We start from the raw sequence: 21,972 nt of genomic DNA on the forward strand, positions 1-21,972 counted from the left end.
AGGTGGCTTATATGAAAGGCAAAGGCCTCTAGATTACGCTTATTTTACCTAAATAAAATATGATCATGCCTTGATTTTTTAATTATTTAATTAGGACAGTAAGGTCTGACTTTGCTTAGACAAAAGTCTTGACACTTAACAGAAATAATGTACAGTATAGACTATAAAGTCATGGTGCAGTGGAAAAAGAATTAATACTGTGTATGACTCCCATGAGCTTGGACAACTGCATCCATACATCTCGGCAATTACTCAAATAACTTATTAATAAAGTCATCTGGAATGGCAAAGAAAGCATTCTTGCAGGAGTCCCAGAGTTCATCAAGATGCTTTTGATTCATCTTCAATGTCTCCTCCTTCATCTTACCCTAGACATGCTCAATAATGTTCATGTCTGGTGACTGGACTGGCCAATCCTGGAGGACCTTGACCTTTTTTGCTTTTAGGAACTTTGATTTGGAGGCTGAAGTATGAGAAGAAGCGCTATCCTGCTGAAGAATTTGCCCTGTCCTATGGTTTGTAATGTAATGGGCAGCACAAATGTCATGATACCTCAGGCTGTTTATGTTGTCACCCGCTCTGCAGATCTCTCGCACACCGCATACTGAATGTAACTCCAAACCATGATTTTTCCTTCACCAAAATTACTTCTGTGAGAATCTTGGCTCCATGCGTGTTCCAATAGGTCTTCTGCAGTATTTGTGATGATTGGAATGCAGTTCAACAGATGATTCATCTGAATACCTTACCTTCTGCCACTTTTCCAAATGATCAACTAGAAGTCAGGTTATTATTTGTTGCTTTTACAACTGAGATTGACGACAAGACTTTTGTCAGGTACTGTATGGACAGGCTGTATAGTTTATAGGTAGGGCCCAAAACAAATTGCACATTCTTGTGGTCCAGTAAATGCATTAACCCCTTAGGTAAGGTCATAAATTTCTGCCCATTGGGAAAAAACATTAACCTGCTTTCTGTCAGTTATTTCAAGTGTGATATGTGAGAGAAACACATTCTTATTGCGGATTTAAAAGCATTTCTTGTAAGGGAGGAGCAAATCAATCACAATCTCAGATGGGTTTTTGACCAAAATAATTATAAACATGTGTTCTCATCTCATGCTACACTCAAAACGCGGCATCTTGGGAGGATAATATATGAGCCATTTAGTTTGTAACTATTTATGAGAAAACAAATGACAGTAATCTAAATTCTCAATGTTACTATTACATTTTAAAAGTTCATTCAGTCATTCTTTTTCTTGTCGGCTTAGTCCCTTTATTAATCTGGGATCGCAACAGCGAACCGCCAACTTATCCAGCACGTTTGTACGCAGCGGATGCCCTTCCAGCCGCAACTCATCTCTGGGCATTTTGACAGTTATTTCAGTTAATTGATTAGTGAATACTGATTATTTGTGTGCATGGAAATGTGCTTATAATGTGTCTAATGCTAGTAAATGAATTCTCGATTGGCCCCTAACTTTATGAGTTACAGTGTCTAACCTGTTCATACTACAAAGGAAGCGTCTGCTGAAATGAAAGCATCTGATGCAATTTGTTTCGTTGGAAATGCACCATTAGAAGATTATCTAGATTTCCTAAGGGTATCAGGATTCTACCACTAAAATTCAGGAGACCCGGGACCAACTTTTCACATGTGGGTGTGAGCCTCTTCCCCAGGGCCCAATTAAACCACAGAGACTTAAACATGAGGAACAAATTCACAACAGCTCTTGATGCTTTTGTGACAGACGCAGATTTCCTGAGAGAGAGAAAGACTGTCTCTTTCAACGTGTGATGCTCTGAGTGACACATTGACACTGCTGTTTGTCAGAAAGATGCAAGAAATAAAGAGCTGCATAATTATTATTTCCAATCACAATTTCACAGAGATAAATATCCTGGAATATCCTATCTATTTAACTATCTATATGTCTGTCTGTCTGTTTTATCTATCTAGATAGATAGAAAGACAGACAGACAGTTCTCAGCATAAATGAGTTTGCCCTCTTTTAAATGAATGAATTTGAATGAATATTATTATCGATATCTCATTGAATATAGCCAATAATTTTGGTGCATTTAAACAGAACTGTTTTTTTAAACATTTTTATCCATGAAAATAGTTTGGTCACTCAATATCTTTAGTAATAGAAAGATAATATATATAAATTTAAACAAGTTTTTTGTTAGAGCTTCGTTAGGTTTTTGTTAAATTAGTTCAGTTTTGGTACTGACTAATCTAATGGAAACGCATTAATGTATCAATGTAAAGCATCCTGTAGAAAATATTAATTTAAAAGAGAGATCTGTGGTTTATTCATGCTGAGCTTTACATTATTACGTCATTGGCATCTTAATAAATAGCATTCTACAATATATTATTATGAAATATATATTAACATTTTAATATATAACAGACAAAAAAAACTCTGATTCACATTTATTTTTAAGTTAGGTACAATTTGTTAACATATTCAGTCATTCAACTGTTTACTGAAAGATATTTTTAAAGTGCAGAATGTTGAATAGATTAAACTTTACCAGCAGATGGCAGTCTGCCTCTACATCTGCCCATGTCAGGTATAAAATAATCACACAATCAACCTTCTTCTTCCCTTATTAGTGGAAATGACCTTAGCAGAACAAATGATTTGTTTGTGGTTGGTTAATCTAATTGCACCTCACTTTCTCACTGACCTATAAAACATCTCATCGGATGAAACAGTGTAAGCTCAACAGATAAAGCATTATGATGAGAATCCATCACGGTATGTCATGTGAGATCTCACAGAAGTCACGCTTACAGTTGGATTATTAGTCTCCCTAAATGATTAGCCCCCTGTTTATTTTTCCCCGAATTTCTGTTTTTATGAAGAAAATATTTTTTTCAACACATTTTTAAACATAATAGTTTTAATAACTCATCTCCAATAACTGATTTCTATAATCTTTTCCATGATGACAGTAAATAATATTTGACTAGATATTTTCAAGACACTTCTATACAGCTTAAAGTGATATTTAAATGCTTAACTAGGTTAATTAGGTTAACTAGGCAGATTAGGGTAATTAGGCAAGTTTTTGTATAACAGTGGTTTGTTCTGTAGACAATTGAAAAAAATAAATCTGAGGCTAATAATTTTGACCCTAAAATTGTTATTAAAAATTTAAAACTGCTTTTATTTTTGCGGAAATAAAACAAAAAAGACTTTTTTTTCCAGAAGAAAAAAATATTATCAGACATACTGAAGAAATTTCTATGCTCTGTTAAGCATAATTTGGGAAATATTTAAAAAAGAAAATACAAATCAAAGGAGGGCTAAAACTTCCAACTTTAACTGTATAAATGAACTGGTGACCTAATCAACAAATTAAATTTACAAACAAGGTGCAAATTACAAGGGGGTTTGTGGGGACTGATCCCCCTAATGAAGGTCTGATCCCCCCTAAATGATTTCAAAACAAGATGTATAAGGGGGTCCCTTTAAATCTAGGAAAAAGTTTACTCTGATCTGTATTTTACATAATAAAGTTAATAATTAAAATATTAGATATCCATTTGACCACCCCTATAACGGCTCATACCATTGTGAATGCATATTCACACCAATCAGTCAAGAAAAAAGTCATTCAACAATCTGAAACCGGCAGATTTAGAGCACCGTAAGAGTTTACAAGACTTACTTTTAGGCTTTATGTAGAAACAAACACCTATTTTATGGATTTCTGATAAAATAAATGTTTGTTTCTACATAAAGCCTAAAAGTAAAGTCAGATGCGTAGCGTAGTTTGCATAGTTTGCATAGCCAAAAATAGGTAACCAATTCAGAATACACTAAATTTCTCACAAAACTTAAATATATTTTATTAATAAATTAGATGTAATTTAAATAAACACATAAATTTGAAGCATGTATTACACAAACTAAGATTACCGAAAAAGTGCACCCCCCGATCGTCAATGTATAATTCGTACCCTGTTTACAAACTCACTTGAAAAACAAGAAGCTTCAGCAGGCATACACATAACTCCAAAATCGATACTAGCTCCCCTAAACAAGTTTTTATGTTGTTTTTGGCCTTTATGCCGCTTTAAAACCCGAGCAGCATATGAGATAATGTCAGAATTTTGGGCTATTCGATTAGAAATCAAGCGCGACTCCAGCAAATCATATCAATCCTATAAATATTTCACAGAGCCGTCGATTCGTGCCGCCGCAAACTCCTCACCTCTCGAAAAAAATGCAATATAAGCTTTTGCGGATAACGTGTAATAAAAAGCAATTTAGTTATTGGATTTTCCTCACGTCACTAATGCTGTTATGAAAGCTCTCTATTAAGTGATGGCTTCGGGAGCAGGCAGGACGACGATAGACAAGAGCAGAAAATGCTGTTAACTTTAGTTCACCTCAGGAAAGCATTTCATTTATAAGATTTGAGTATCATAATTATGGCGCTCTGTTATTGAATCTGCAGCTCTCTGTTTCAATCAGTCTGTTTCTCTGTGTGTGTGCAGTCAGTGAGAGTGAGAGTGGAGAAGGACGGCTGGAGGATTTGCACCGGCGCAGGAATCTTCTGTCGGCGTACTGTAAGCTCATAGTGCACAGTGTGTTAGAGATGAGCATGGCTGCAGAGGTTTTCAAGCAGTACGTGAAGGTATGACAGTTCTCATGACTTACACTGAACTCTAGCAACCTCCTAACCAGACAGATAAGCAGAGGGCTGTGTTAATCAGATATTATTCAGATCTGTAGTTTTTTTTGTCAACATAAGATCCACAGATAACACAGCACACATTTACAGGAAATAACAGTGCTCACAGGAAATGTGAGGTTTTTGATTAAAAAAGTAGTTTTAGTATTATAATATTTAATATATAAAAGTCGTACTTGATTTGATTTGGTTAGTTAGATATATTTACCTTATTTAAATGTTTTTGTGCTTACATTATACAATACCGGTCAAAAGTTTAGAGTCAGTAGGGTTTTTAAATCTTTTAAAATAAGCTTCTCCTGCTCACCAAGGCTGCAATTATAACAGCAAAAGTACAGAACAAATTGTAAAACAGTGAAATGTTATTACACTATAAAATAACTGCTCAAAAGTAGTTTATCATTTAATTAAATCATTTATTGCAGTGATTTTAAAGATGAATTTTCAGCTTCATTACTCCAGTCTACAGAGTCACATGATCCTTCAGAAATCTCTCTAATATTAATAATAATAATAATAATTATTATTAATGGTTATATTAATAAAGACAATTATGACTGGAGTAATAATTTCATTTGAAACTACATACAAGAAGAAAGCAGTTAAAATTTTAATAAATATTTAATAACCATTTTTTTTAAACATTTAATTAAGGCCACCTTGATTAACAGAATAATTTTCTTTGAAGAACAAAAAATAAAAAACCGAACCCAAACTTTTGACCTTTTTATATATATATATATATATATATATATATATATATATATATATATATATATATATATATATATATATATATATATATATATATATATATAATACATACTAATTAGTATGGAGAAAATACTGTGAAAAATGGCCTTACTCTGTTAAACATCACTTGGGAAATATTTGTAAAAGAATGAAAATGTCATAGGTGTGCTAAAGATTAAATATTAAATATATATTAAAGGTGATATGAAATATATATTGTGTGCTTTGAAAAAGTCGTTCATTCATTCATTTTCTTGTCGACTTAGTCCCTTTTATTAATCTGGGGTCGCCACAGCGGAATTAACCGCCAACTTATTTTTACGCAGCGGATGCCCTTCCAGCCGCAACCCATCTCTGGGAAACATACACTTATTCACACACTTATACACTACGGACAATTTAGCCTACCCAATTCACCTGTACCACATGTTTTTGGACTGTGGAAGAAACCTGAGCAACACAGGGAGAACATGCAAACTCCACACAGAAACACCAACTAAGCCGAGGCTCGAACCAGCGACCCAGCGACCTTCTTGCTGTGAGGCGAACGTGCTACCCACTGCGGCACTGCGTCACCGCTTTAAAAATTTTTTAATGTAAATAATTCTGCTATTTTACAGCGTTTGATTCCATATAAAATGTATGGTTTCATATGTAAAAATCAAAGCATGTATAATTTATAAAAAATTTGAATGAATTCCAGTGGAACATTTCCCTGTGATAATTATCAAGAATGAATGTTTGTTTATGGTATCATATTAAAGTAAGAAATTCCAGTATTGTGACAAAATGACTGCTTTTTTATTATTTTAGATATTTTAACTACTAGATTTAGTATATACTGCACATACAGTCAAGCTCGAAATTATTCATATCCCTGGTAAATTCTGACTTAAATTTTTTAATCAGTCTATCAGCTTAAAAACTTTTATTCAACCAGCAAGTTGTGTTGTTGTTTTGCAGGCTTTTCCTAAAAGATAATAAGACGATGTACAAGAGGCATCATGGTGGAAAAAAATATTTCTCAGCTTTTATTTACATTTGAACAAAAACTTTTAAGTCAGAATTTGCCAAGGAAATCAATAATTTGGTCTTAATTATTTGTGCACATGAATAAATATGATGTATGTTTTTTATTGTGTTAAATGTTATACTTTTGAGACATTTTCCTACAAATGTATTATGTTATTAGGATACTGACCTGGTTAAGTTACTCACATACTAAGTAGATCTAAGTTACTTATGTTGGAGTGAGTATTTCAGCATGTAGAGGAGTATTAGAGGGATTCAGTCTGTTCATTTGACTTTACAACCGTAGCTCTTAGGCACAGAATTCATGAATTGATATTTGGGATTTACAGTGCGTTTGTGTTACGGTGTGTTTGTGTGTGTCTGACATGCTGACACGTAAGGAATGCCCGCTCGACTCGACCGGCACAGAGCCGCCAACATTCTCTTAGCAGCATTCTTCATGAAGAGGCATTCACACACACACACACGCACACGCACACACACACACACACACACACACACACACACACACACACACACACACACACACACACACACACACACACACTGTCTCACTCACACACACACTCTCTCACTCACTCTGAACAGCATCAGTCTGAATGTCAGTTTTTAAAGATCAGGCAAAGTTGACAAATGACAAAGTTAGCGAGAGTCACAAACTCCTCATTTAAACAGTTTCTTCTCTCTAAGTAGTCACTTTTTTGAGTGAATATGAATTCAAGCAAACAGGTAGTAATAAATGGAGGTTGTTTGGCAGGAGGACCCTTGCCTACATTTATTTCTGTTTCTTATAGTGCGCTGGTCAGCTTTAAGTGGCAAAAGCCTCAAATGCACTCAGTGGCGGGGAATGTGTGAAGTAGCTGAGTTTCAGTAGCAGAGATATGTGCTGAAAATCTGAGAGAAACCCCTGCCAGCAGCATCAGAACAGCTTTACTCACACACGCTTTTTAAAGATGCATCCAAACATTCATGCAAACCTAGTAACAAGATCAAGAAGATCTACAAGACCACACAAGTATCAAGAAGTGTTGTAATGTTCATTAAATTACCATTTATATGTCAAAAAAATTAATTATGCTGTTTAAATACACTGTTTATTATATGATATTATCATTCATTCGTTTCTTTTCTGCTTAGTCCTTTTATGAATCTAGGGTCACCAACTTATCCAGCATTTGTTTTACGCAGCGGATATCCTTCCAGCTGCAACCAATCACTGGGAAGCCCCATACACACTCATTCACACACATATACTACAAATAATATACACTATTATATTATATTATATTATATTATATTATATTATATTATATTATATTATATTATATTATATTATATTATATTATATTATATTATATTAATCCTTGTGCATCCTTAGGGACTTTTTTGTCTGATTTATTTTGCAATAAACTAAACTGAATTTTGTAATAAAATTAATTTTTGTGTTATTACAAACTTTTACAACAAAATGTTTCCATAAAACTTTATTTTTGATAAAAATGTCAGTATTTAACTCTTATGTCCTTTCATAAAAACAAAACATGTCACTCTAAGGGCAAATACAAACTTTTTTCTAATTATTTGCTAAACATGTTTTTTTTGTATCCTAATAAACTCATTCTGAATGAGCATAACAACAATTTAAAATAATACTGAGCCCAATTTTGTAACCACTTGTACTAAACTAAATTTTCAATCTCAAAATTGAACTCAAATTTAAGGGGACTTTACCTCCTCTTTTCAAAAATCACACATCAGCAATGCATAATCAGAATTGAAATTTGATTGTATTATTCTATATTAATTCTATTGTTTTTTTTAAAACAAAACAAATGCAGTTACTTAGTTCAGTTCACCCACAAATGAAAATTAATTTACTCCACCTCAACATCCAAACTCATTTGAGGTTTTTTTTTTTCTTTTGTTGAACACGAGAAGATATTTTGTTGGTAGTAGACATTGAGACTTGAACTGTCCCTTGAGCAAAATTTGTTTTGGTACAAGGGACTAGTCCAACTATGAAAAATAACACTGTTTAACCCTGCATATCCCTACACTGCAAACAATGCTTTTCTTACTTAGATTTGTTTCTAGTCCAAAAATACAAAATCTGCCAATGGGGTGATAAATATTCTTGATTTTTTCATGTTGATCTAATATCATTTTGCTTACCCTATTGGCAGATTGTTTTACTTGTTTTTAGGAAAAGCTCATTTTATTTTGACATTATTTCTTAAAACAAGACCATTTTTTGTTTGTCTAGAAAGTGCTTCTTGATTTAAGATTTATTAGATTTTTGGACTAGAAACAAGATAAAAAATCTATGTAAGAAAATAATTTTATGCAGTGTAACAATGAATATATATATATATATATATATATATATATATATATATATATATATATATATATATATATATATATATATGCTGTTAAATTCCTGATATATGTATGCTATTAGGGGTGTTTGAGCATAACTATCAAAGTAATGGAAGTTAAAAAAAAAACGGCCCAACCCTCGCATAACTAAAAGGCGACACTTTCCAGAGAGAAATCCTGAGGGTCAGATAAGACAGACAGACTCATGGGTAAAGTGCTGTCAGTTTGCGGTCTCCTTGGTGAAGCAGTGTGTCAGATGTGGAGCCTCACTGAGTGTGTATAGCTTACTTTGTTCATGTATCTGTCCTGCAGTACTACAATGACTTTGGTGATATCATCAAAGAGACCCTGAACAGGACCCGGCAGATGGACAAGATGGAGAGCGCCAGGACGCTGGTGCAGTGCCTTCAGCAGGTATGATGCTCTGTGTGTGTGGCACATCTGCTCCTCTGAGTGTCTCGGGCCTCTGAGCTCTCTGATGGCCCCTGCAGCTGTCCACACCTCAGAGACACAATGAGTTCCCATCATGCTCAGTGTGGAATGTTCTAGCAGCTCTAACACTCCTTGGAGAGATTAACTGGAAATCCTATGCTGAAGTAGTACACACACACACACACGCACACACACATACACACACGCACACAAACACACGCACACACACAAAATTTTGTGTAATGTCTTAAATGATGACAAAACAGGTGATTTTCCTCACATTGTACGATTATAAAGCTGAACGGCATGAAATGCCATCAGTCTACAGAGATTTTGAAGTATGTCTCTGTTGCAATCGGGAGATCACAATAATCAACCTTGAAAAAGCCAGAGCAAAGCAAACACTAGCAGTTTCTGTAGTATAAATACAGCACTACAAAATACAAAACAGAGAGATCGACTTAGAATGTCACTCACCTGTTCTGTATTGCTTTGTTCAGCTGTAGTTTGAAACTTGCATTAAAAAAACGCTGAGGTTTTTCTCCCCAAAGGACTTATGCGGTCTCTTGGGCTCAGTAAGACAGGCTGATGGCCACCAGTGTGCTAAATCTCTGAAATTATGAATATTTAAAATAGGCACTGTCCTTATAAATCAACTGCATAGTTGCAATCTAAACAACTACATTCTTGCCTAAAAAAGCCTAAAAAGTGCATTATGTTGTACAACAGCAGCAACATTTGCCAAACTGTAGTCCTTTGCTTGTAACTCATCTCGGCAATCGCAAGGGTGAAGAGACTGTACGAGCACTGAAATTACTTAAATATCTCACAGCTATCAGCCAATCTGATTCGAGAACCAGACAAAACTGTTGTGTGTATATATTTAAAAAAGTAGTTCAGTTAGTTTCATTTTTACTTAAATATATTTGTTATAGCAAATGATGATGGAACTTGATTTTACTCACCTTTTATTTTTACAGTATTCATTTGGATCATTAGACACTTTATTTGCATTTACTATGCATGGGTATAAATGTATTTCTCTGTATACTTCCCTCTGGACTGAGGAAAATGAAGCTGCATTTTAGACACCTTTATTTTAGGCAATCACAGAATGATCAAAATAATAGCATGTTTTCTTGTGAATAGACTCACATCCTTGTTGTGTGTTTTCAGCTGTATCTGCGGCTGAAACAGGAGCAGGACAGAGGAAACACATGCAGCTCCAGGATCCAGACGTACAGCAGTATCAAAGAACTGGCCAGACGCTTCTCTCTCACCTTCGGCTGGGACCAGATCAAATCCCGAGAGTCTCTGGCCATGATCCACAGGTACTGCAGTCCGCTGCTGACTCAGGGTCAGAACAGGTCACATAGCTAAAAGCAAAACTATTATAGCTGTGCGCTTGTCCTCAAATAAAAATAGTTCTGTCAAGATCCTGTGCTTCATGGCTTCATTTAGCCACTACCGAAGAGTCTAGTGTTTGGCTATTTTAGGGCTGCACTTCTGGACTCGTATTGAGATTCAAATATAGATGGACAGAACAAGGAATATTTAGGTCTTAAAAGGAAAGGCACTTAACGTTGGCTTATTGTCATTCTCAACCCTGAATTTAAATAGAGCTTGGTAAGAAATCGATTCTGCGATTCTCAAAATGCATTGCTAATCTCCATTGAATCGATTCTAGGTTTAGCGGTTAACTGCAGATGGCGCTAAAGTTATAAAAAATGTAAATAATAGTTTTGCCTTTTAAAAATTTATGTTTTTAATAAATACAATTTTAAATAAAATTTTTATATTTCGATATTCTTATTGAATTGGCTGCACATTTAAGTTTAGGTTAAATCGATTAATAAACGTTTTGTCAGTTTTAGTTTACATTATGAACACATTTCTATTTGTTTTATATTTTTTAAAATAAATAAAAAGCATTTATATTTCGATACTCTTTTAATTTGCTGTACATTTCAGGTTAGTTTGAATTCGATTCATAAATGGTATTGTAAGTTTAATTTAGTTTTTATGTTGTAAACGCAATTCTATTTTTGGTAATTCTATGTGGAGTATATCTAGGGCCATATTTATTTGCAAAATAAAGAAAGTTTTGCAAAGAAAAATAAAGTATTGAGAAAAAATAAATAAATCTTAAAAAATTGCAAAGGGAAAATTTGGGTAAAATTTTTTTGCTAATATTTAGTTTTTTATTGCAAATATTTTTGGGTTTTTTTCACTTCTTGATTTTTATTTGCATTCTTTTTTGTTTGCAAATTACATTTTTATTTCTCATCTTGCACTTTTTTATTTTTGTTAGCAAAATGTATTTTTAAATAAATGTATTTATTTTTGCTTTGATTTTTGGAGATTTCCATTTATTTGCTTAATACTTTATTTTTTGTTTGCAAAATTTTATTTTGCAAGAATATATGGCCCTAGATTCTAGTTTCGAGTTAGATTATAGCAAAGTTTACTTTATACACCGCTTACATTAATTATAGTTAGCAAACCTGTTAGTAATAAAATCAAAGCATCATTTGTACAAACACTAAAACCCAAAACCACACAAATGCAACAAATAAAAGTAAAAATGTAAAAGAATGAAGGCAAATTTCTTCATATTACAGATCATTCATGTAGTCAAACATGCCTAGTTCACTTTTTTGACAAATGAAGTTAGAACACATCAAGTTTATCTAAACAAGATAAGAAGCACAATCTACTGTTATTTCTATATATAGCAGTCGCAGGCCAGATTTTTCCGCCAAAGAACGAATGCTTATTAATCCTGACTACTATTATTTAACTATTAGTTAGTAATAATAGTAGTTAGTTAGTTTTTCAGTGACAATATTCTTATTTAGTTTGTCATTTATTATGAGGTTTTTGTTATATTTCAATTAACGAAAATGTTTTGTGACCAAAAGTTGTAGACTTCGTTTTTGTTTATTAAACTTATCTTGTTCCTTACAAATACCACTTGAACCTAAAATAATCTTTAATAAAGTTAGGAAAGTTTGACGTGAATAACAAGAGCATTCATAGCGAGCTCTGTTTACATTAATCTCATGACAAAAGCCAACTTACAGTACATGACTCTCCCTCACTGGCATTCAAGTGTATGTTAAAAACTAGCCCAGAGTGTTACAATCTAATCTCAGAATTGAGTTCATCAGACCACAGATTAACTAGCAAGGATGAATTGTTCTCTTTAATAATTAACTAATAATTAACTCTTTAATAATTTAATAAAGCTAACAAAGTAGACGGTGTCACTTTTGATGTGATGAAATGTGCTTCTCCTGTACCTGCGCTTGAATAAGTGGCTTTTTTTGTGCAGGGACGGCATTGAATTTGTTTTCCAAGGGTTTGTTCAGCAGTCCGAGAAACAGTCTCCACCGTACGTCTCGTACCTCACCATCCTCAGCGAATTCTCCAGCAAACTGCTCAAACCTGACAAGAAGACCATGTGAGTCTAAACTAAATCAGCTCTCCACATCTCAGCTTACTTTCACTAAAACAGTCTCAATCACGTCTTGCTTTCCCCCCTGTAGTTATGGTTATCTGCAGAAGTTTGCAGGCGAGCAGGTCATCAGTAACCGAGAAGAGAGCTGGATGCCGCTGATTTACTACAGGGCATCTCTGATGGGCACAGCTGAGGGAGAGGATGCTGTTTCCTTCATCAGCTCCGACACCAACAAACAGCCCTCTCTCACTAACCGCTCCAGGTCTCCCTCTATTAGACTCGTCCAGTCTGAAGGTGAGACACTCACTGGCCACTGCTGAGCTTCTCTAAAGGGATAGTTCACACAAAAATCACCATTTACACTGTACTCAATCAATTCAGTTTAACCCCTGTCTGCTGTCGGGATGTCTTCATCTGCTCCGGGGTGATTTTGGGTCTGAATTCGGCTACAACTTTCACTGTGTTTGAGCAAATGGAATGTTTTTCGCTGACAAATCTATGTTTTGACACATATTTTATAAAAAATGCTATGAAAAATGACTATTTTATTATGTTGGTGTCTGTTTTTGCCCCATTGACCTCCATTATAATCACATTTTTTGATTGCAAAGCCATGAAACCATTAAATCACACATTCTTTTTTTTCCTTTTTTTTGTCAAATAAGTTTTTTATTTGGTCGTTGAATAAACTTACAATAATCACAGGATTAGTTTTCTGATATGCATACATTTACAAAAACAAAACAAACAAACAAAAAAAACAAACACCCCAAGCCCAGCCTGTAAGTATACACTACAGTGATAATCAAAACAACTTTTAGTTACAATACATTGCTTTGGGGGCAAGAATTCCCCATGAAGTAACAAAAGAAAGGGCCCCAAATTTTCTGAAATTGTCCAATATTGCCTTTTAAAATAAATCTTGTTCGTTCCAGGTGCAGAGTAGATATCAATTCTTCAAGCCATAGTTTGGCAGTTGGAGGATTAACATTTTTCCAATACAACAATAGCAGCTTTTTGGCTGTAATCGAACAATATAATCACGCATTCTTGATTGTTGCTTGTTTTCCCTGTCGGGATGAGGTACAATATGTTATTTTTACTGTTGATCATTAGTTGCAATGCAAAAAAAAAGCTTGTGTGTGTGTTTGTGTGTGTGAGAGAGACTTTTGTGCACTTATCTTGATATTTCTGAGAAAATCAAAATAAGCAGCTCAGGGTCCATTCTTTATACCTCGCTTAAATGATTTAAGATGATTTGACAGATTCTGGATCTTTTAATCTTGATAACTGATCTCTGGCTAATTTTGTCCTTCAAACAAGCTCACGAATCAGATTAAATATCTGGATGAACTGATCTGGGATCGCTGCGTGTGTTGTGAAGGACTGATCTATTGAAATCATGATCAGCAATGCAGTGATTGGCTAATGGCTAGGGCCAGACGGAATCTGCGGACGTTTTTTGGTAAAAATCTGCGGATTTCTGCAGAATTATTTTGGGAGTATCATAACTAAAATCTTAATATATTAAATAAAAAGAAATAAATTACTGAATAAAAACTGAATAAATGCAGATTTACATTTACTTAAGTAAATAAACAGAATTAATAATGGGCTAAAAATCTGCGGAGTGGTCCTACTAATGGCACAGCAGCGTATTGACATCATCTGATTACTATTTAATTATCACGTGAGCAAAATGATATAAAACTCGTAGTAAATGGTTTGTTAAATATGATATGAAATAACTTTCCACATGTGTTGTGGGCTGCAGGTTTTGCACTTTCCTGTGTCGAGAGTATTTAGCAGTTTATTTAGCTTTACATTTAGAGGGGATTTTCTTTATTCTAATAGCCTAGGCTTATTCAAGTTTCTTAATCAGCATATTAGGATCAAAAAAGTATGTAGATCAGTAAAAGTGTCTGCAAATGTTGCATCAAGTCGAACGCACCGTGTGCGTTTGCTTCAGTTATTTTAAAATGAAGTAATACACCCTGCATTCACAAATCTCTCACTGCTAATATAAGAGCATACTTACTGTACAAAACAATCAGTCAATTATGAAAGCAAAATAAAATTTTTTTATTGTAATTGAGTTAAATTGTTCAATTAATTAAGATTTAGATTTTAGGCCAAATCACCCAGCTCTACTTTCAGTATTACCTTTGCTTGAAATGACCCGATCTAATCCTGCTTATATGAAATAAGCTGCTGCTCCTGAGCAGGTTTGAGCTACCACAACTGTTTTCTTATGACAACAACTCTCGGATTAGGATTAAAGAACTAAATGTTCCTGGATCGTGTCAAATAGTCAATAACCAAATCCAGCTAATTGAGTAATCCACGTATGTAGAACTGACCCCAGCTCTCAGAACATAGTAAGTGTATTTATGCACACACACACACATTATAATCTGCTGTTTTACTCCATAGAAGTCCATGTAAAAGGCAGGAACTGGTTTGCACAGGCCTATCTAAAGGGTTAATGCTGCCCACTAAAGATCAACAGTAAAAATGACATATTGTGACTCTTCTCAACGGGAAACCAGCAACAATCAAGAATGCGTGATTATATGCTGTCATGGTTTTTCTATCAAAATATGTGATTATGATGGAAGTCAATGGGGCAAAAACAGACACCAACATAATGAAAGGGTAGTCAATTAGAACAGTACACAAGGGTTAATCAGTTTACTCACACTCAGGACGTTGAAGATGTAGATCGACTTTCTTCTTTAGTAGAACATTAAAGTCTGTGTGAGATCAATATGTACTGCTTATAGCCCGTGCCCATTGTTCTAGTTTAGGTGAACAATGAATCTGTGCAAGTTAATCCACTGGACAAAAAAAAAAAGAAAAAAAAAAGTTGTTTTGGTATCTTCTAAGCAAAAGCCTGATATTGTCAGTTTGATGACTTCAGCTACCATTAGTCAGATTTCATATTTAGGGACCGAGCACCGAAACGGTGCGTAGGCCCTATTGGAATTGCTCTGTTTATTAGGGACCGAGCACCGAAACGGTGCGTAGGCCCTATTGGAATTGCTCCGTTTATTATTATTATTATTATTATTATTATTATTATTCTTTTCCGGAATGAATCGCGATTTTGAGGGGCTAAACATGCCCGAAAACTCACGGAACTTTGCACTCGCCTCAGAAGTGGCGAAAATTTACGTTTATTATGGGTCTCGGAAGTGGGCGTGGCAAAATGACTCGACAGCGCCACCTAGAAAAATTAAACGGACGAGCCCCCGATCTACGAATCACGCACATGCACGAAAATTGGCACACACCTCAAACATGCCAAAACATACGAAAAAGTCTCTTGGAGCCGTATCTCAAACCCAACAGGAAGTCAGATATTTTTAATTTCCTGCGGCGAAAAAGTGGCGTTTTTGCCATTTCCAGGCGTTGTACTTTAACGAACTCCTCCTAGGGATTTTATCCGATCGACACCAAAATTGGGTTTTGTCATCTAAAGGCCTTGGCGATGTTAAATTGCGAAGCTTTAGAGTTTTCGTCGATGGGCGTGTCCGTGGCGGCCTCGCAAAGTTTGACGATTCGCCACAAAACAGGAAGTCGTTATAACTCAGGCATGCATTATCCGATCTGCCTCAAATTTCACACGTTTGATAAGAGTCCTGACCTGAACACGTTTATATGCCAATATCCAGATATAGTTATAGCGCCACCTGCTGGCCACAGGAAATGACATGTTTTACACTGTAAGAAACTCCTCCCACAAATTTTATGGTATCAGCACCAAATTTGAGTGGTGTCATCTGAAAGCTCTATCGGTGATATATTGTGAAGATCTAGAGTTTTTGCAGAGGGGCGTGTCCGTAGCGGCATGACAAACCTCAACGCTTCGCCATGGAACAGGAAGTCCTCATAACTCAACCACACAAAGTCCGATCAGCCAGAAACTTCATATGGTTAATAAAAGTCCTCCCCTGAACACATCCACATAACAATAATGAAGTGGGCGTGGCAAATTGACTCGACAGCGCCACCTATAAAAATTAAACGGACGAGCCCCCGATCTACGAATCACGCACATGCGCGAAAATTGGCACACACCTCAAACACGCCAAAACATACGAAAAAGTCTCTTGGAGCCATATCTCAAACCCAACAGGAAGTCGGATAATTTTAACTTCCTGCTGCAAGTAAGTGGCATTTTTGCCATTTCCAGGCGTTGTATCTTAACGAACTCCTCCTAGGGATTTTATGCTATCGACACCAAAATTGGGTTTTGTCATCTAAAGGCCTTGGCGATGTTAAATTGCGAAGCTTTATAGTTTTTGTCGATGGGCGTGTCCGTGGGGGCCTTGCAAACTTTGATGATTCGCCACAAAAGCGGAAGTCATTATAACTCAGGCATGCATTATCCGATCAGCCTCAAAATTCACATGTTTAATAAGAGTCCAGACCAGAACACGTTTACATGCCGATATCCAGATACAGTTATAGCGCCACCTGCTGGCCACAGGAAATGTCATGATTTACAGAGTAATAAACTCCTCCCACAAATTTTTTCATATCAGCACCAAATTTGGTTGGTTGTTATCTGAAAGCTCAAGTGATGATATATTGTGAAGATCTAGAGTTTTTTTACAGGGGCGTGTCCGTGGCGGCATGACAAACCTCAACGCTTCGCCATGGAACAGGAAGTCCTTATAGCTCAACCACACAATGTCTGATCTGCCTGAAACTTCACATGATTGATAAAAGTCCTCTCCTGAACACATCCACATAACAATATTGAGTCAGTCATAGCGCCACCTGCTGGCAGAAGGTAGTTTGGCTTGTAACTCGGCCACACAATGTCCGATCTGCCTGAAACTTCACATGGTTGATGAAAGTCTTCTCCTGAGCACATCTACATAATAATATTGAGTCATAGTCACAGCGCCACCTGCTGGCAGAAGAAAGTTTAGCTTGTAACTCGGCCACACAATGTCAGATCTGCCTAAAATGTCACATGGTTGATGAAAGTCCTCTCCTGAGCACATCTACATAATAATATTGAGTCTTTCATAGCGCCACCTGCTGGCAGAATGTAGTTTGTCTTATAACACAATCTCCACACAATCTCTGATCTGCCTGAAACTTCACATGATTGATAAAAGTCTGCTCCTGAACACATCCACATAACAATATTGAGTCAGTCATAACGCCACCTGCTGGCAGAAGGTAGTTTGTCTAATAACTCAGCCACACAATGTCCCATGTGCCTGAAACTTCACATGGTTGATAAGATTCCTCTATTGAAGGCATCTACATACCAATCTTGAGTCACAGTTATAGCGCCACCTGCTGACAGGAGGAAGTTTCGCATAAATGTGTAATTTTCTCAGGTTCTTTATATATATCGGCTTAAATTATTATTGTTCGCTGTTCTCTGTCATCCTGAGGCCAAAGGGCGGCGGTGAGCCCGGGTGCGAGGTCCCTTTCATCGCTGCTTGCAGCTTTAATTATTCTTCTTCTTCTTCTTCTTCTTCTTCTTCTTCTTCCGCGGAATGAATCGCGGTTTTGAGGGGCTAAACATGCCCGAAAACTCACGAAACTTTGCACACGCCTCAGAAGTGGCGAAAATTTACGTTTGTTAAGGGCTTCGGAAGTGGGCGTGGCAAAATGACTCGACAGCGCCACCTAGAAAAATTAATCGGACGAGCCCCCGATATACGAATCACGCACATGCACGAAAATTGGCACACACCTCAAACACACCAAAACATACGAAAAAGTCTCTTGGAGCCATATCTCAAACCCAACAGGAAGTCGGATATTTTTAACTTCCTGTGGCGAAAAAGTGGCGTTTTTGCCATTTCCAGGCGTTGTATTTTAACGAACTCCTCCTAGGGATTTTATCCGATCGACACCAAAATTGGGTTTTGTCATCTAAAGGCCTTGGCGATGTTAAATTGCGAAGCTTTAGAGTTTTCGTCGATGGGCGTGTCCGTGGCGGCCTCGCAAACTTTGCAATTCGCCACAAAACAGGAAGTCGTTATAACTCAGGCATGCATTATCCGATCTGCCTCAAAATTCACACGCTCGATAAGCGTCCTGACCTGAACACGTTTACATGCCAATATCCAGATACAGTTACAGCGCCACCTGCTGGCCACAGGAAATGACATAATTTACTGAGTAATAAACTCCTCCCACAAATTTTATCGTATCAGCACCAAAATTAGGTGGTGTTATCTGAAAGCTCTAGCGATGATATATTGTGAAGATCTAGAGTTTTCGCAGAGGGGCGTGTCTGTGGCGGTATGACAAACCTCGACGCTTCGCCATGGAACAGGAAGTCCTGATAACTCAACCACACAATGTCCGATCTGCCTGAAACTTCACATGGTTGATAAACGTCATCTCTTGAACACATCCACATAACAATATTAAAGTGGGCGTGGCAAAATGACTCGACAGCGCCACCTAGAAAAATTAAACGGACGAGCCCCCGAGCTACGAATCACGCACATGCACGAAAATTGGCACACACCTCAAACATGCCAAAACATACGAAAAAGTCTCTTGGAGCCATATCTCAAACCCAACAGGAAGTCAGATATTATTAACTTCCTGCGGCGAAAAAGTGGCGTTTTTGCCATTTCCAGGCGTTGTATTTTAACGAACTCCTCCTAGGGATTTTATCCAATCAACACCAAAATTGGGTTTTGTCATCTTAAAGCCTTGGTGATGTTAAATTGCGAAGCTTTAGAGTTTTCATCGATGGGTGTGTCCATGGCGGCCTCGTAAACTTTGATGATTCGCCACCAAACAGGAAATCGTTATAACTCAGGCATGCAATATTCAATCTGCCTCAAAATTCACACATTTAATAACAGTCCTGACCTAACCAGGTTTACGTGCCGATATCCAATTACAGTTATAGCGCCACCTGCTGGCCACAGGAAATGACATGTTTGACACTATAACAAACTCCTACCACAAACTTTCCCGTATCAGCACCAAAATAGAGTGGTGTCATCTGAAAGCTCTAGCGATGACATATTGTGAAGATCTAGAGTTTTTGCAGAGGGGCGTGTCTGTGGTGGCATGACAAACCTCAACGCTTCGCCATGGAACAGGAAGTCCTTATAACTCAACCACACAATGTCCGATCTATCTGAAACTTCACATGATTGATAAAAGTCCTCTCCTGAACACATCTACATAACAATATTGAGTCAGTCATAGCGCCACCTGCTGGCAGAGGGTAGTTTGGCTTGTAACTCGGCCACACAATGTCCGATCTGCCTGAAACTTCACATGGTTGATGAAAGTCCTCTCCTGAGCACATCTACATGATAATATTGAGTCAAAGTCATAGCGCCACCTGCTGGCAGAAGGAAGTTTGGCTTGTAAGTCGGCCACACAATGTCAGATCTGCCTAAAATGTCACATGGTTGATGAAAGTCCTCTCCTGAGCACATCTACATAATAATATTGAGTCTTTAATAGCGCCACCTGCTGGCAGAATGTAGTTTGTCTTATAACACAATCTCCACACAATCTCTTATCTGCCTGAAACTTCACATGGTTGATAAAAGTCCTCTCCTGAACACATCCACATAACAATATTGAGTCAGTCATAACGCCACCTGCTGGCAGAAGGTAGTTTGGCTTATAACTCAGCCACACAATGTCCCATGTGCCTGAAACTTCACATGGTTGATTAAATTCCTCTCCTGAAGACATCTAAATGCCAATCTTGAGTCACAGTTATAGCGCCACCTGCTGACAGGAGGAAGTTTGGCATAAATCTGTGATTTTCTTAGTTTTTTTTAAATATATTGGCTTATATTATTATTGTTCGCTGTTCTCTGTCATCGTAAGGTCACCGGGCGGCGGTGAGCCCGGGTGCGAGGTCCCTATCATCGCTGCTTGCAGCTTTAATTTTATATGTTTTTTTATTTCAACAGTTTGATTGTTAAAATAATTCTGTTTGCAGGAGAGCAACGCTTTCTTTCTCCCTCTACAGAACTGAGGGGAAGCAAGCTTTTGAGAAGGTGAGCTCAATAAACTCTTATTGACAGTGAAGAGTCAGTCATGTGACTAACAGAATGTTGGAATTTTTTTTTTTGTCTCTGTACAGTTTTAATGACTCAAAGGTCCAGCAAACTCCACTGAGCCGAGAACATCTTTATCTCCAGTCTGATAAAGGCCTGAGGAGCAGTGAGGAGGTGGATGTTGATACTGTAGAGATCGACGTCTAATGCTGTACTTCACTTTTGTTATCATGAGTCTTTATATATATATATACATATATATATATATATATATATACATATATATATATATATATATATATATATATATATATATATATATATATATATATATACATATATATATATATATATATATATATACATATATATATATATATATATATATATATATATATATACATATATATACATATATATATATATATATATATATATATATATATATATATATATATATATATATATATATATATATATATATACTGTATATGGACTGCCGTACTGCATAATTCCCTGTATATCCACTTTAAGTGTACACATCTTTTATGGTGGTGCTGAAATATTTTGTAAAGAATATGGTGCATTGATTTGCACTAGGCCTGAGGGCTTAAAACACAAGACAACGCACTTTCAAATGTTGACACATTTAATACTAAATTGAATAATATTGTTGTTTAGACCTTCAGTTTTTCTGGAAACATTTGTCAACACTATATATTTCGTCATTCAGGACCACAGATATTTTCATTGAATCATGTAGTTGTTCGTTCAGGTTTGCTATATAAGCTACAACAACTGTATTTAGACAGCGTATGTCATTTTCTTTTCCTTATGTAATACATTGTTGATGTTCATCCTTTTATATATTTGTAGTATTTACTATGGTAAAGGGGTCCATACTGTTTAACATTTTACATTACCATGTTTAATGTAATGTAATGCAGATACATTTTTGGTACTGCTCATATGTTGAGACCAAAATTGGATACAATGTAAATCACAAAATAAAAAATTGACCCATTGCAAAAGAAACATCTTGTTTTTGTTTTGCTTAATTTTTAAAAACCTATACCTGTCCAGAATTATATATATATTTTATTTGAACAATTATCCATACAAAATGAAGAACTGTGGAAAATGACATTGTGCTTTTCCTGTTCAAAAAGACGTAGAATAG

General features: G+C 36.0%; 1 protein-coding gene across 1 annotated transcript in view; it reads left to right on the forward strand.

Annotated features, from left to right (window-relative positions):
• si:ch211-269e2.1 overlaps positions 1 to 21,827 on the forward strand; it is a 50,426-nt gene extending 28,599 nt beyond the window's left edge. Inside the window, exons 26-33 of the mRNA XM_017357835.4 lie at positions 4,522 to 4,661; positions 9,195 to 9,296; positions 10,491 to 10,645; positions 12,649 to 12,777; positions 12,863 to 13,068; positions 20,735 to 20,792; positions 20,879 to 21,046; positions 21,279 to 21,827. Of these exons, the coding sequence (XP_017213324.1) occupies positions 4,522 to 4,661; positions 9,195 to 9,296; positions 10,491 to 10,645; positions 12,649 to 12,777; positions 12,863 to 13,068; positions 20,735 to 20,792; positions 20,879 to 20,999 (911 nt within the window). The 3' untranslated portion in view covers positions 21,000 to 21,046; positions 21,279 to 21,827. The remainder of the gene's footprint in view (positions 1 to 4,521; positions 4,662 to 9,194; positions 9,297 to 10,490; positions 10,646 to 12,648; positions 12,778 to 12,862; positions 13,069 to 20,734; positions 20,793 to 20,878; positions 21,047 to 21,278) is intronic.
• The last annotated feature ends 145 nt before the right edge of the window (positions 21,828 to 21,972 follow it).

The sequence above is a fragment of the Danio rerio genome, chromosome 9 (assembly GCF_049306965.1).
Source record: "Danio rerio strain Tuebingen ecotype United States chromosome 9, GRCz12tu, whole genome shotgun sequence".
Taxonomy (NCBI): Eukaryota; Metazoa; Chordata; class Actinopteri; order Cypriniformes; family Danionidae; genus Danio; species Danio rerio.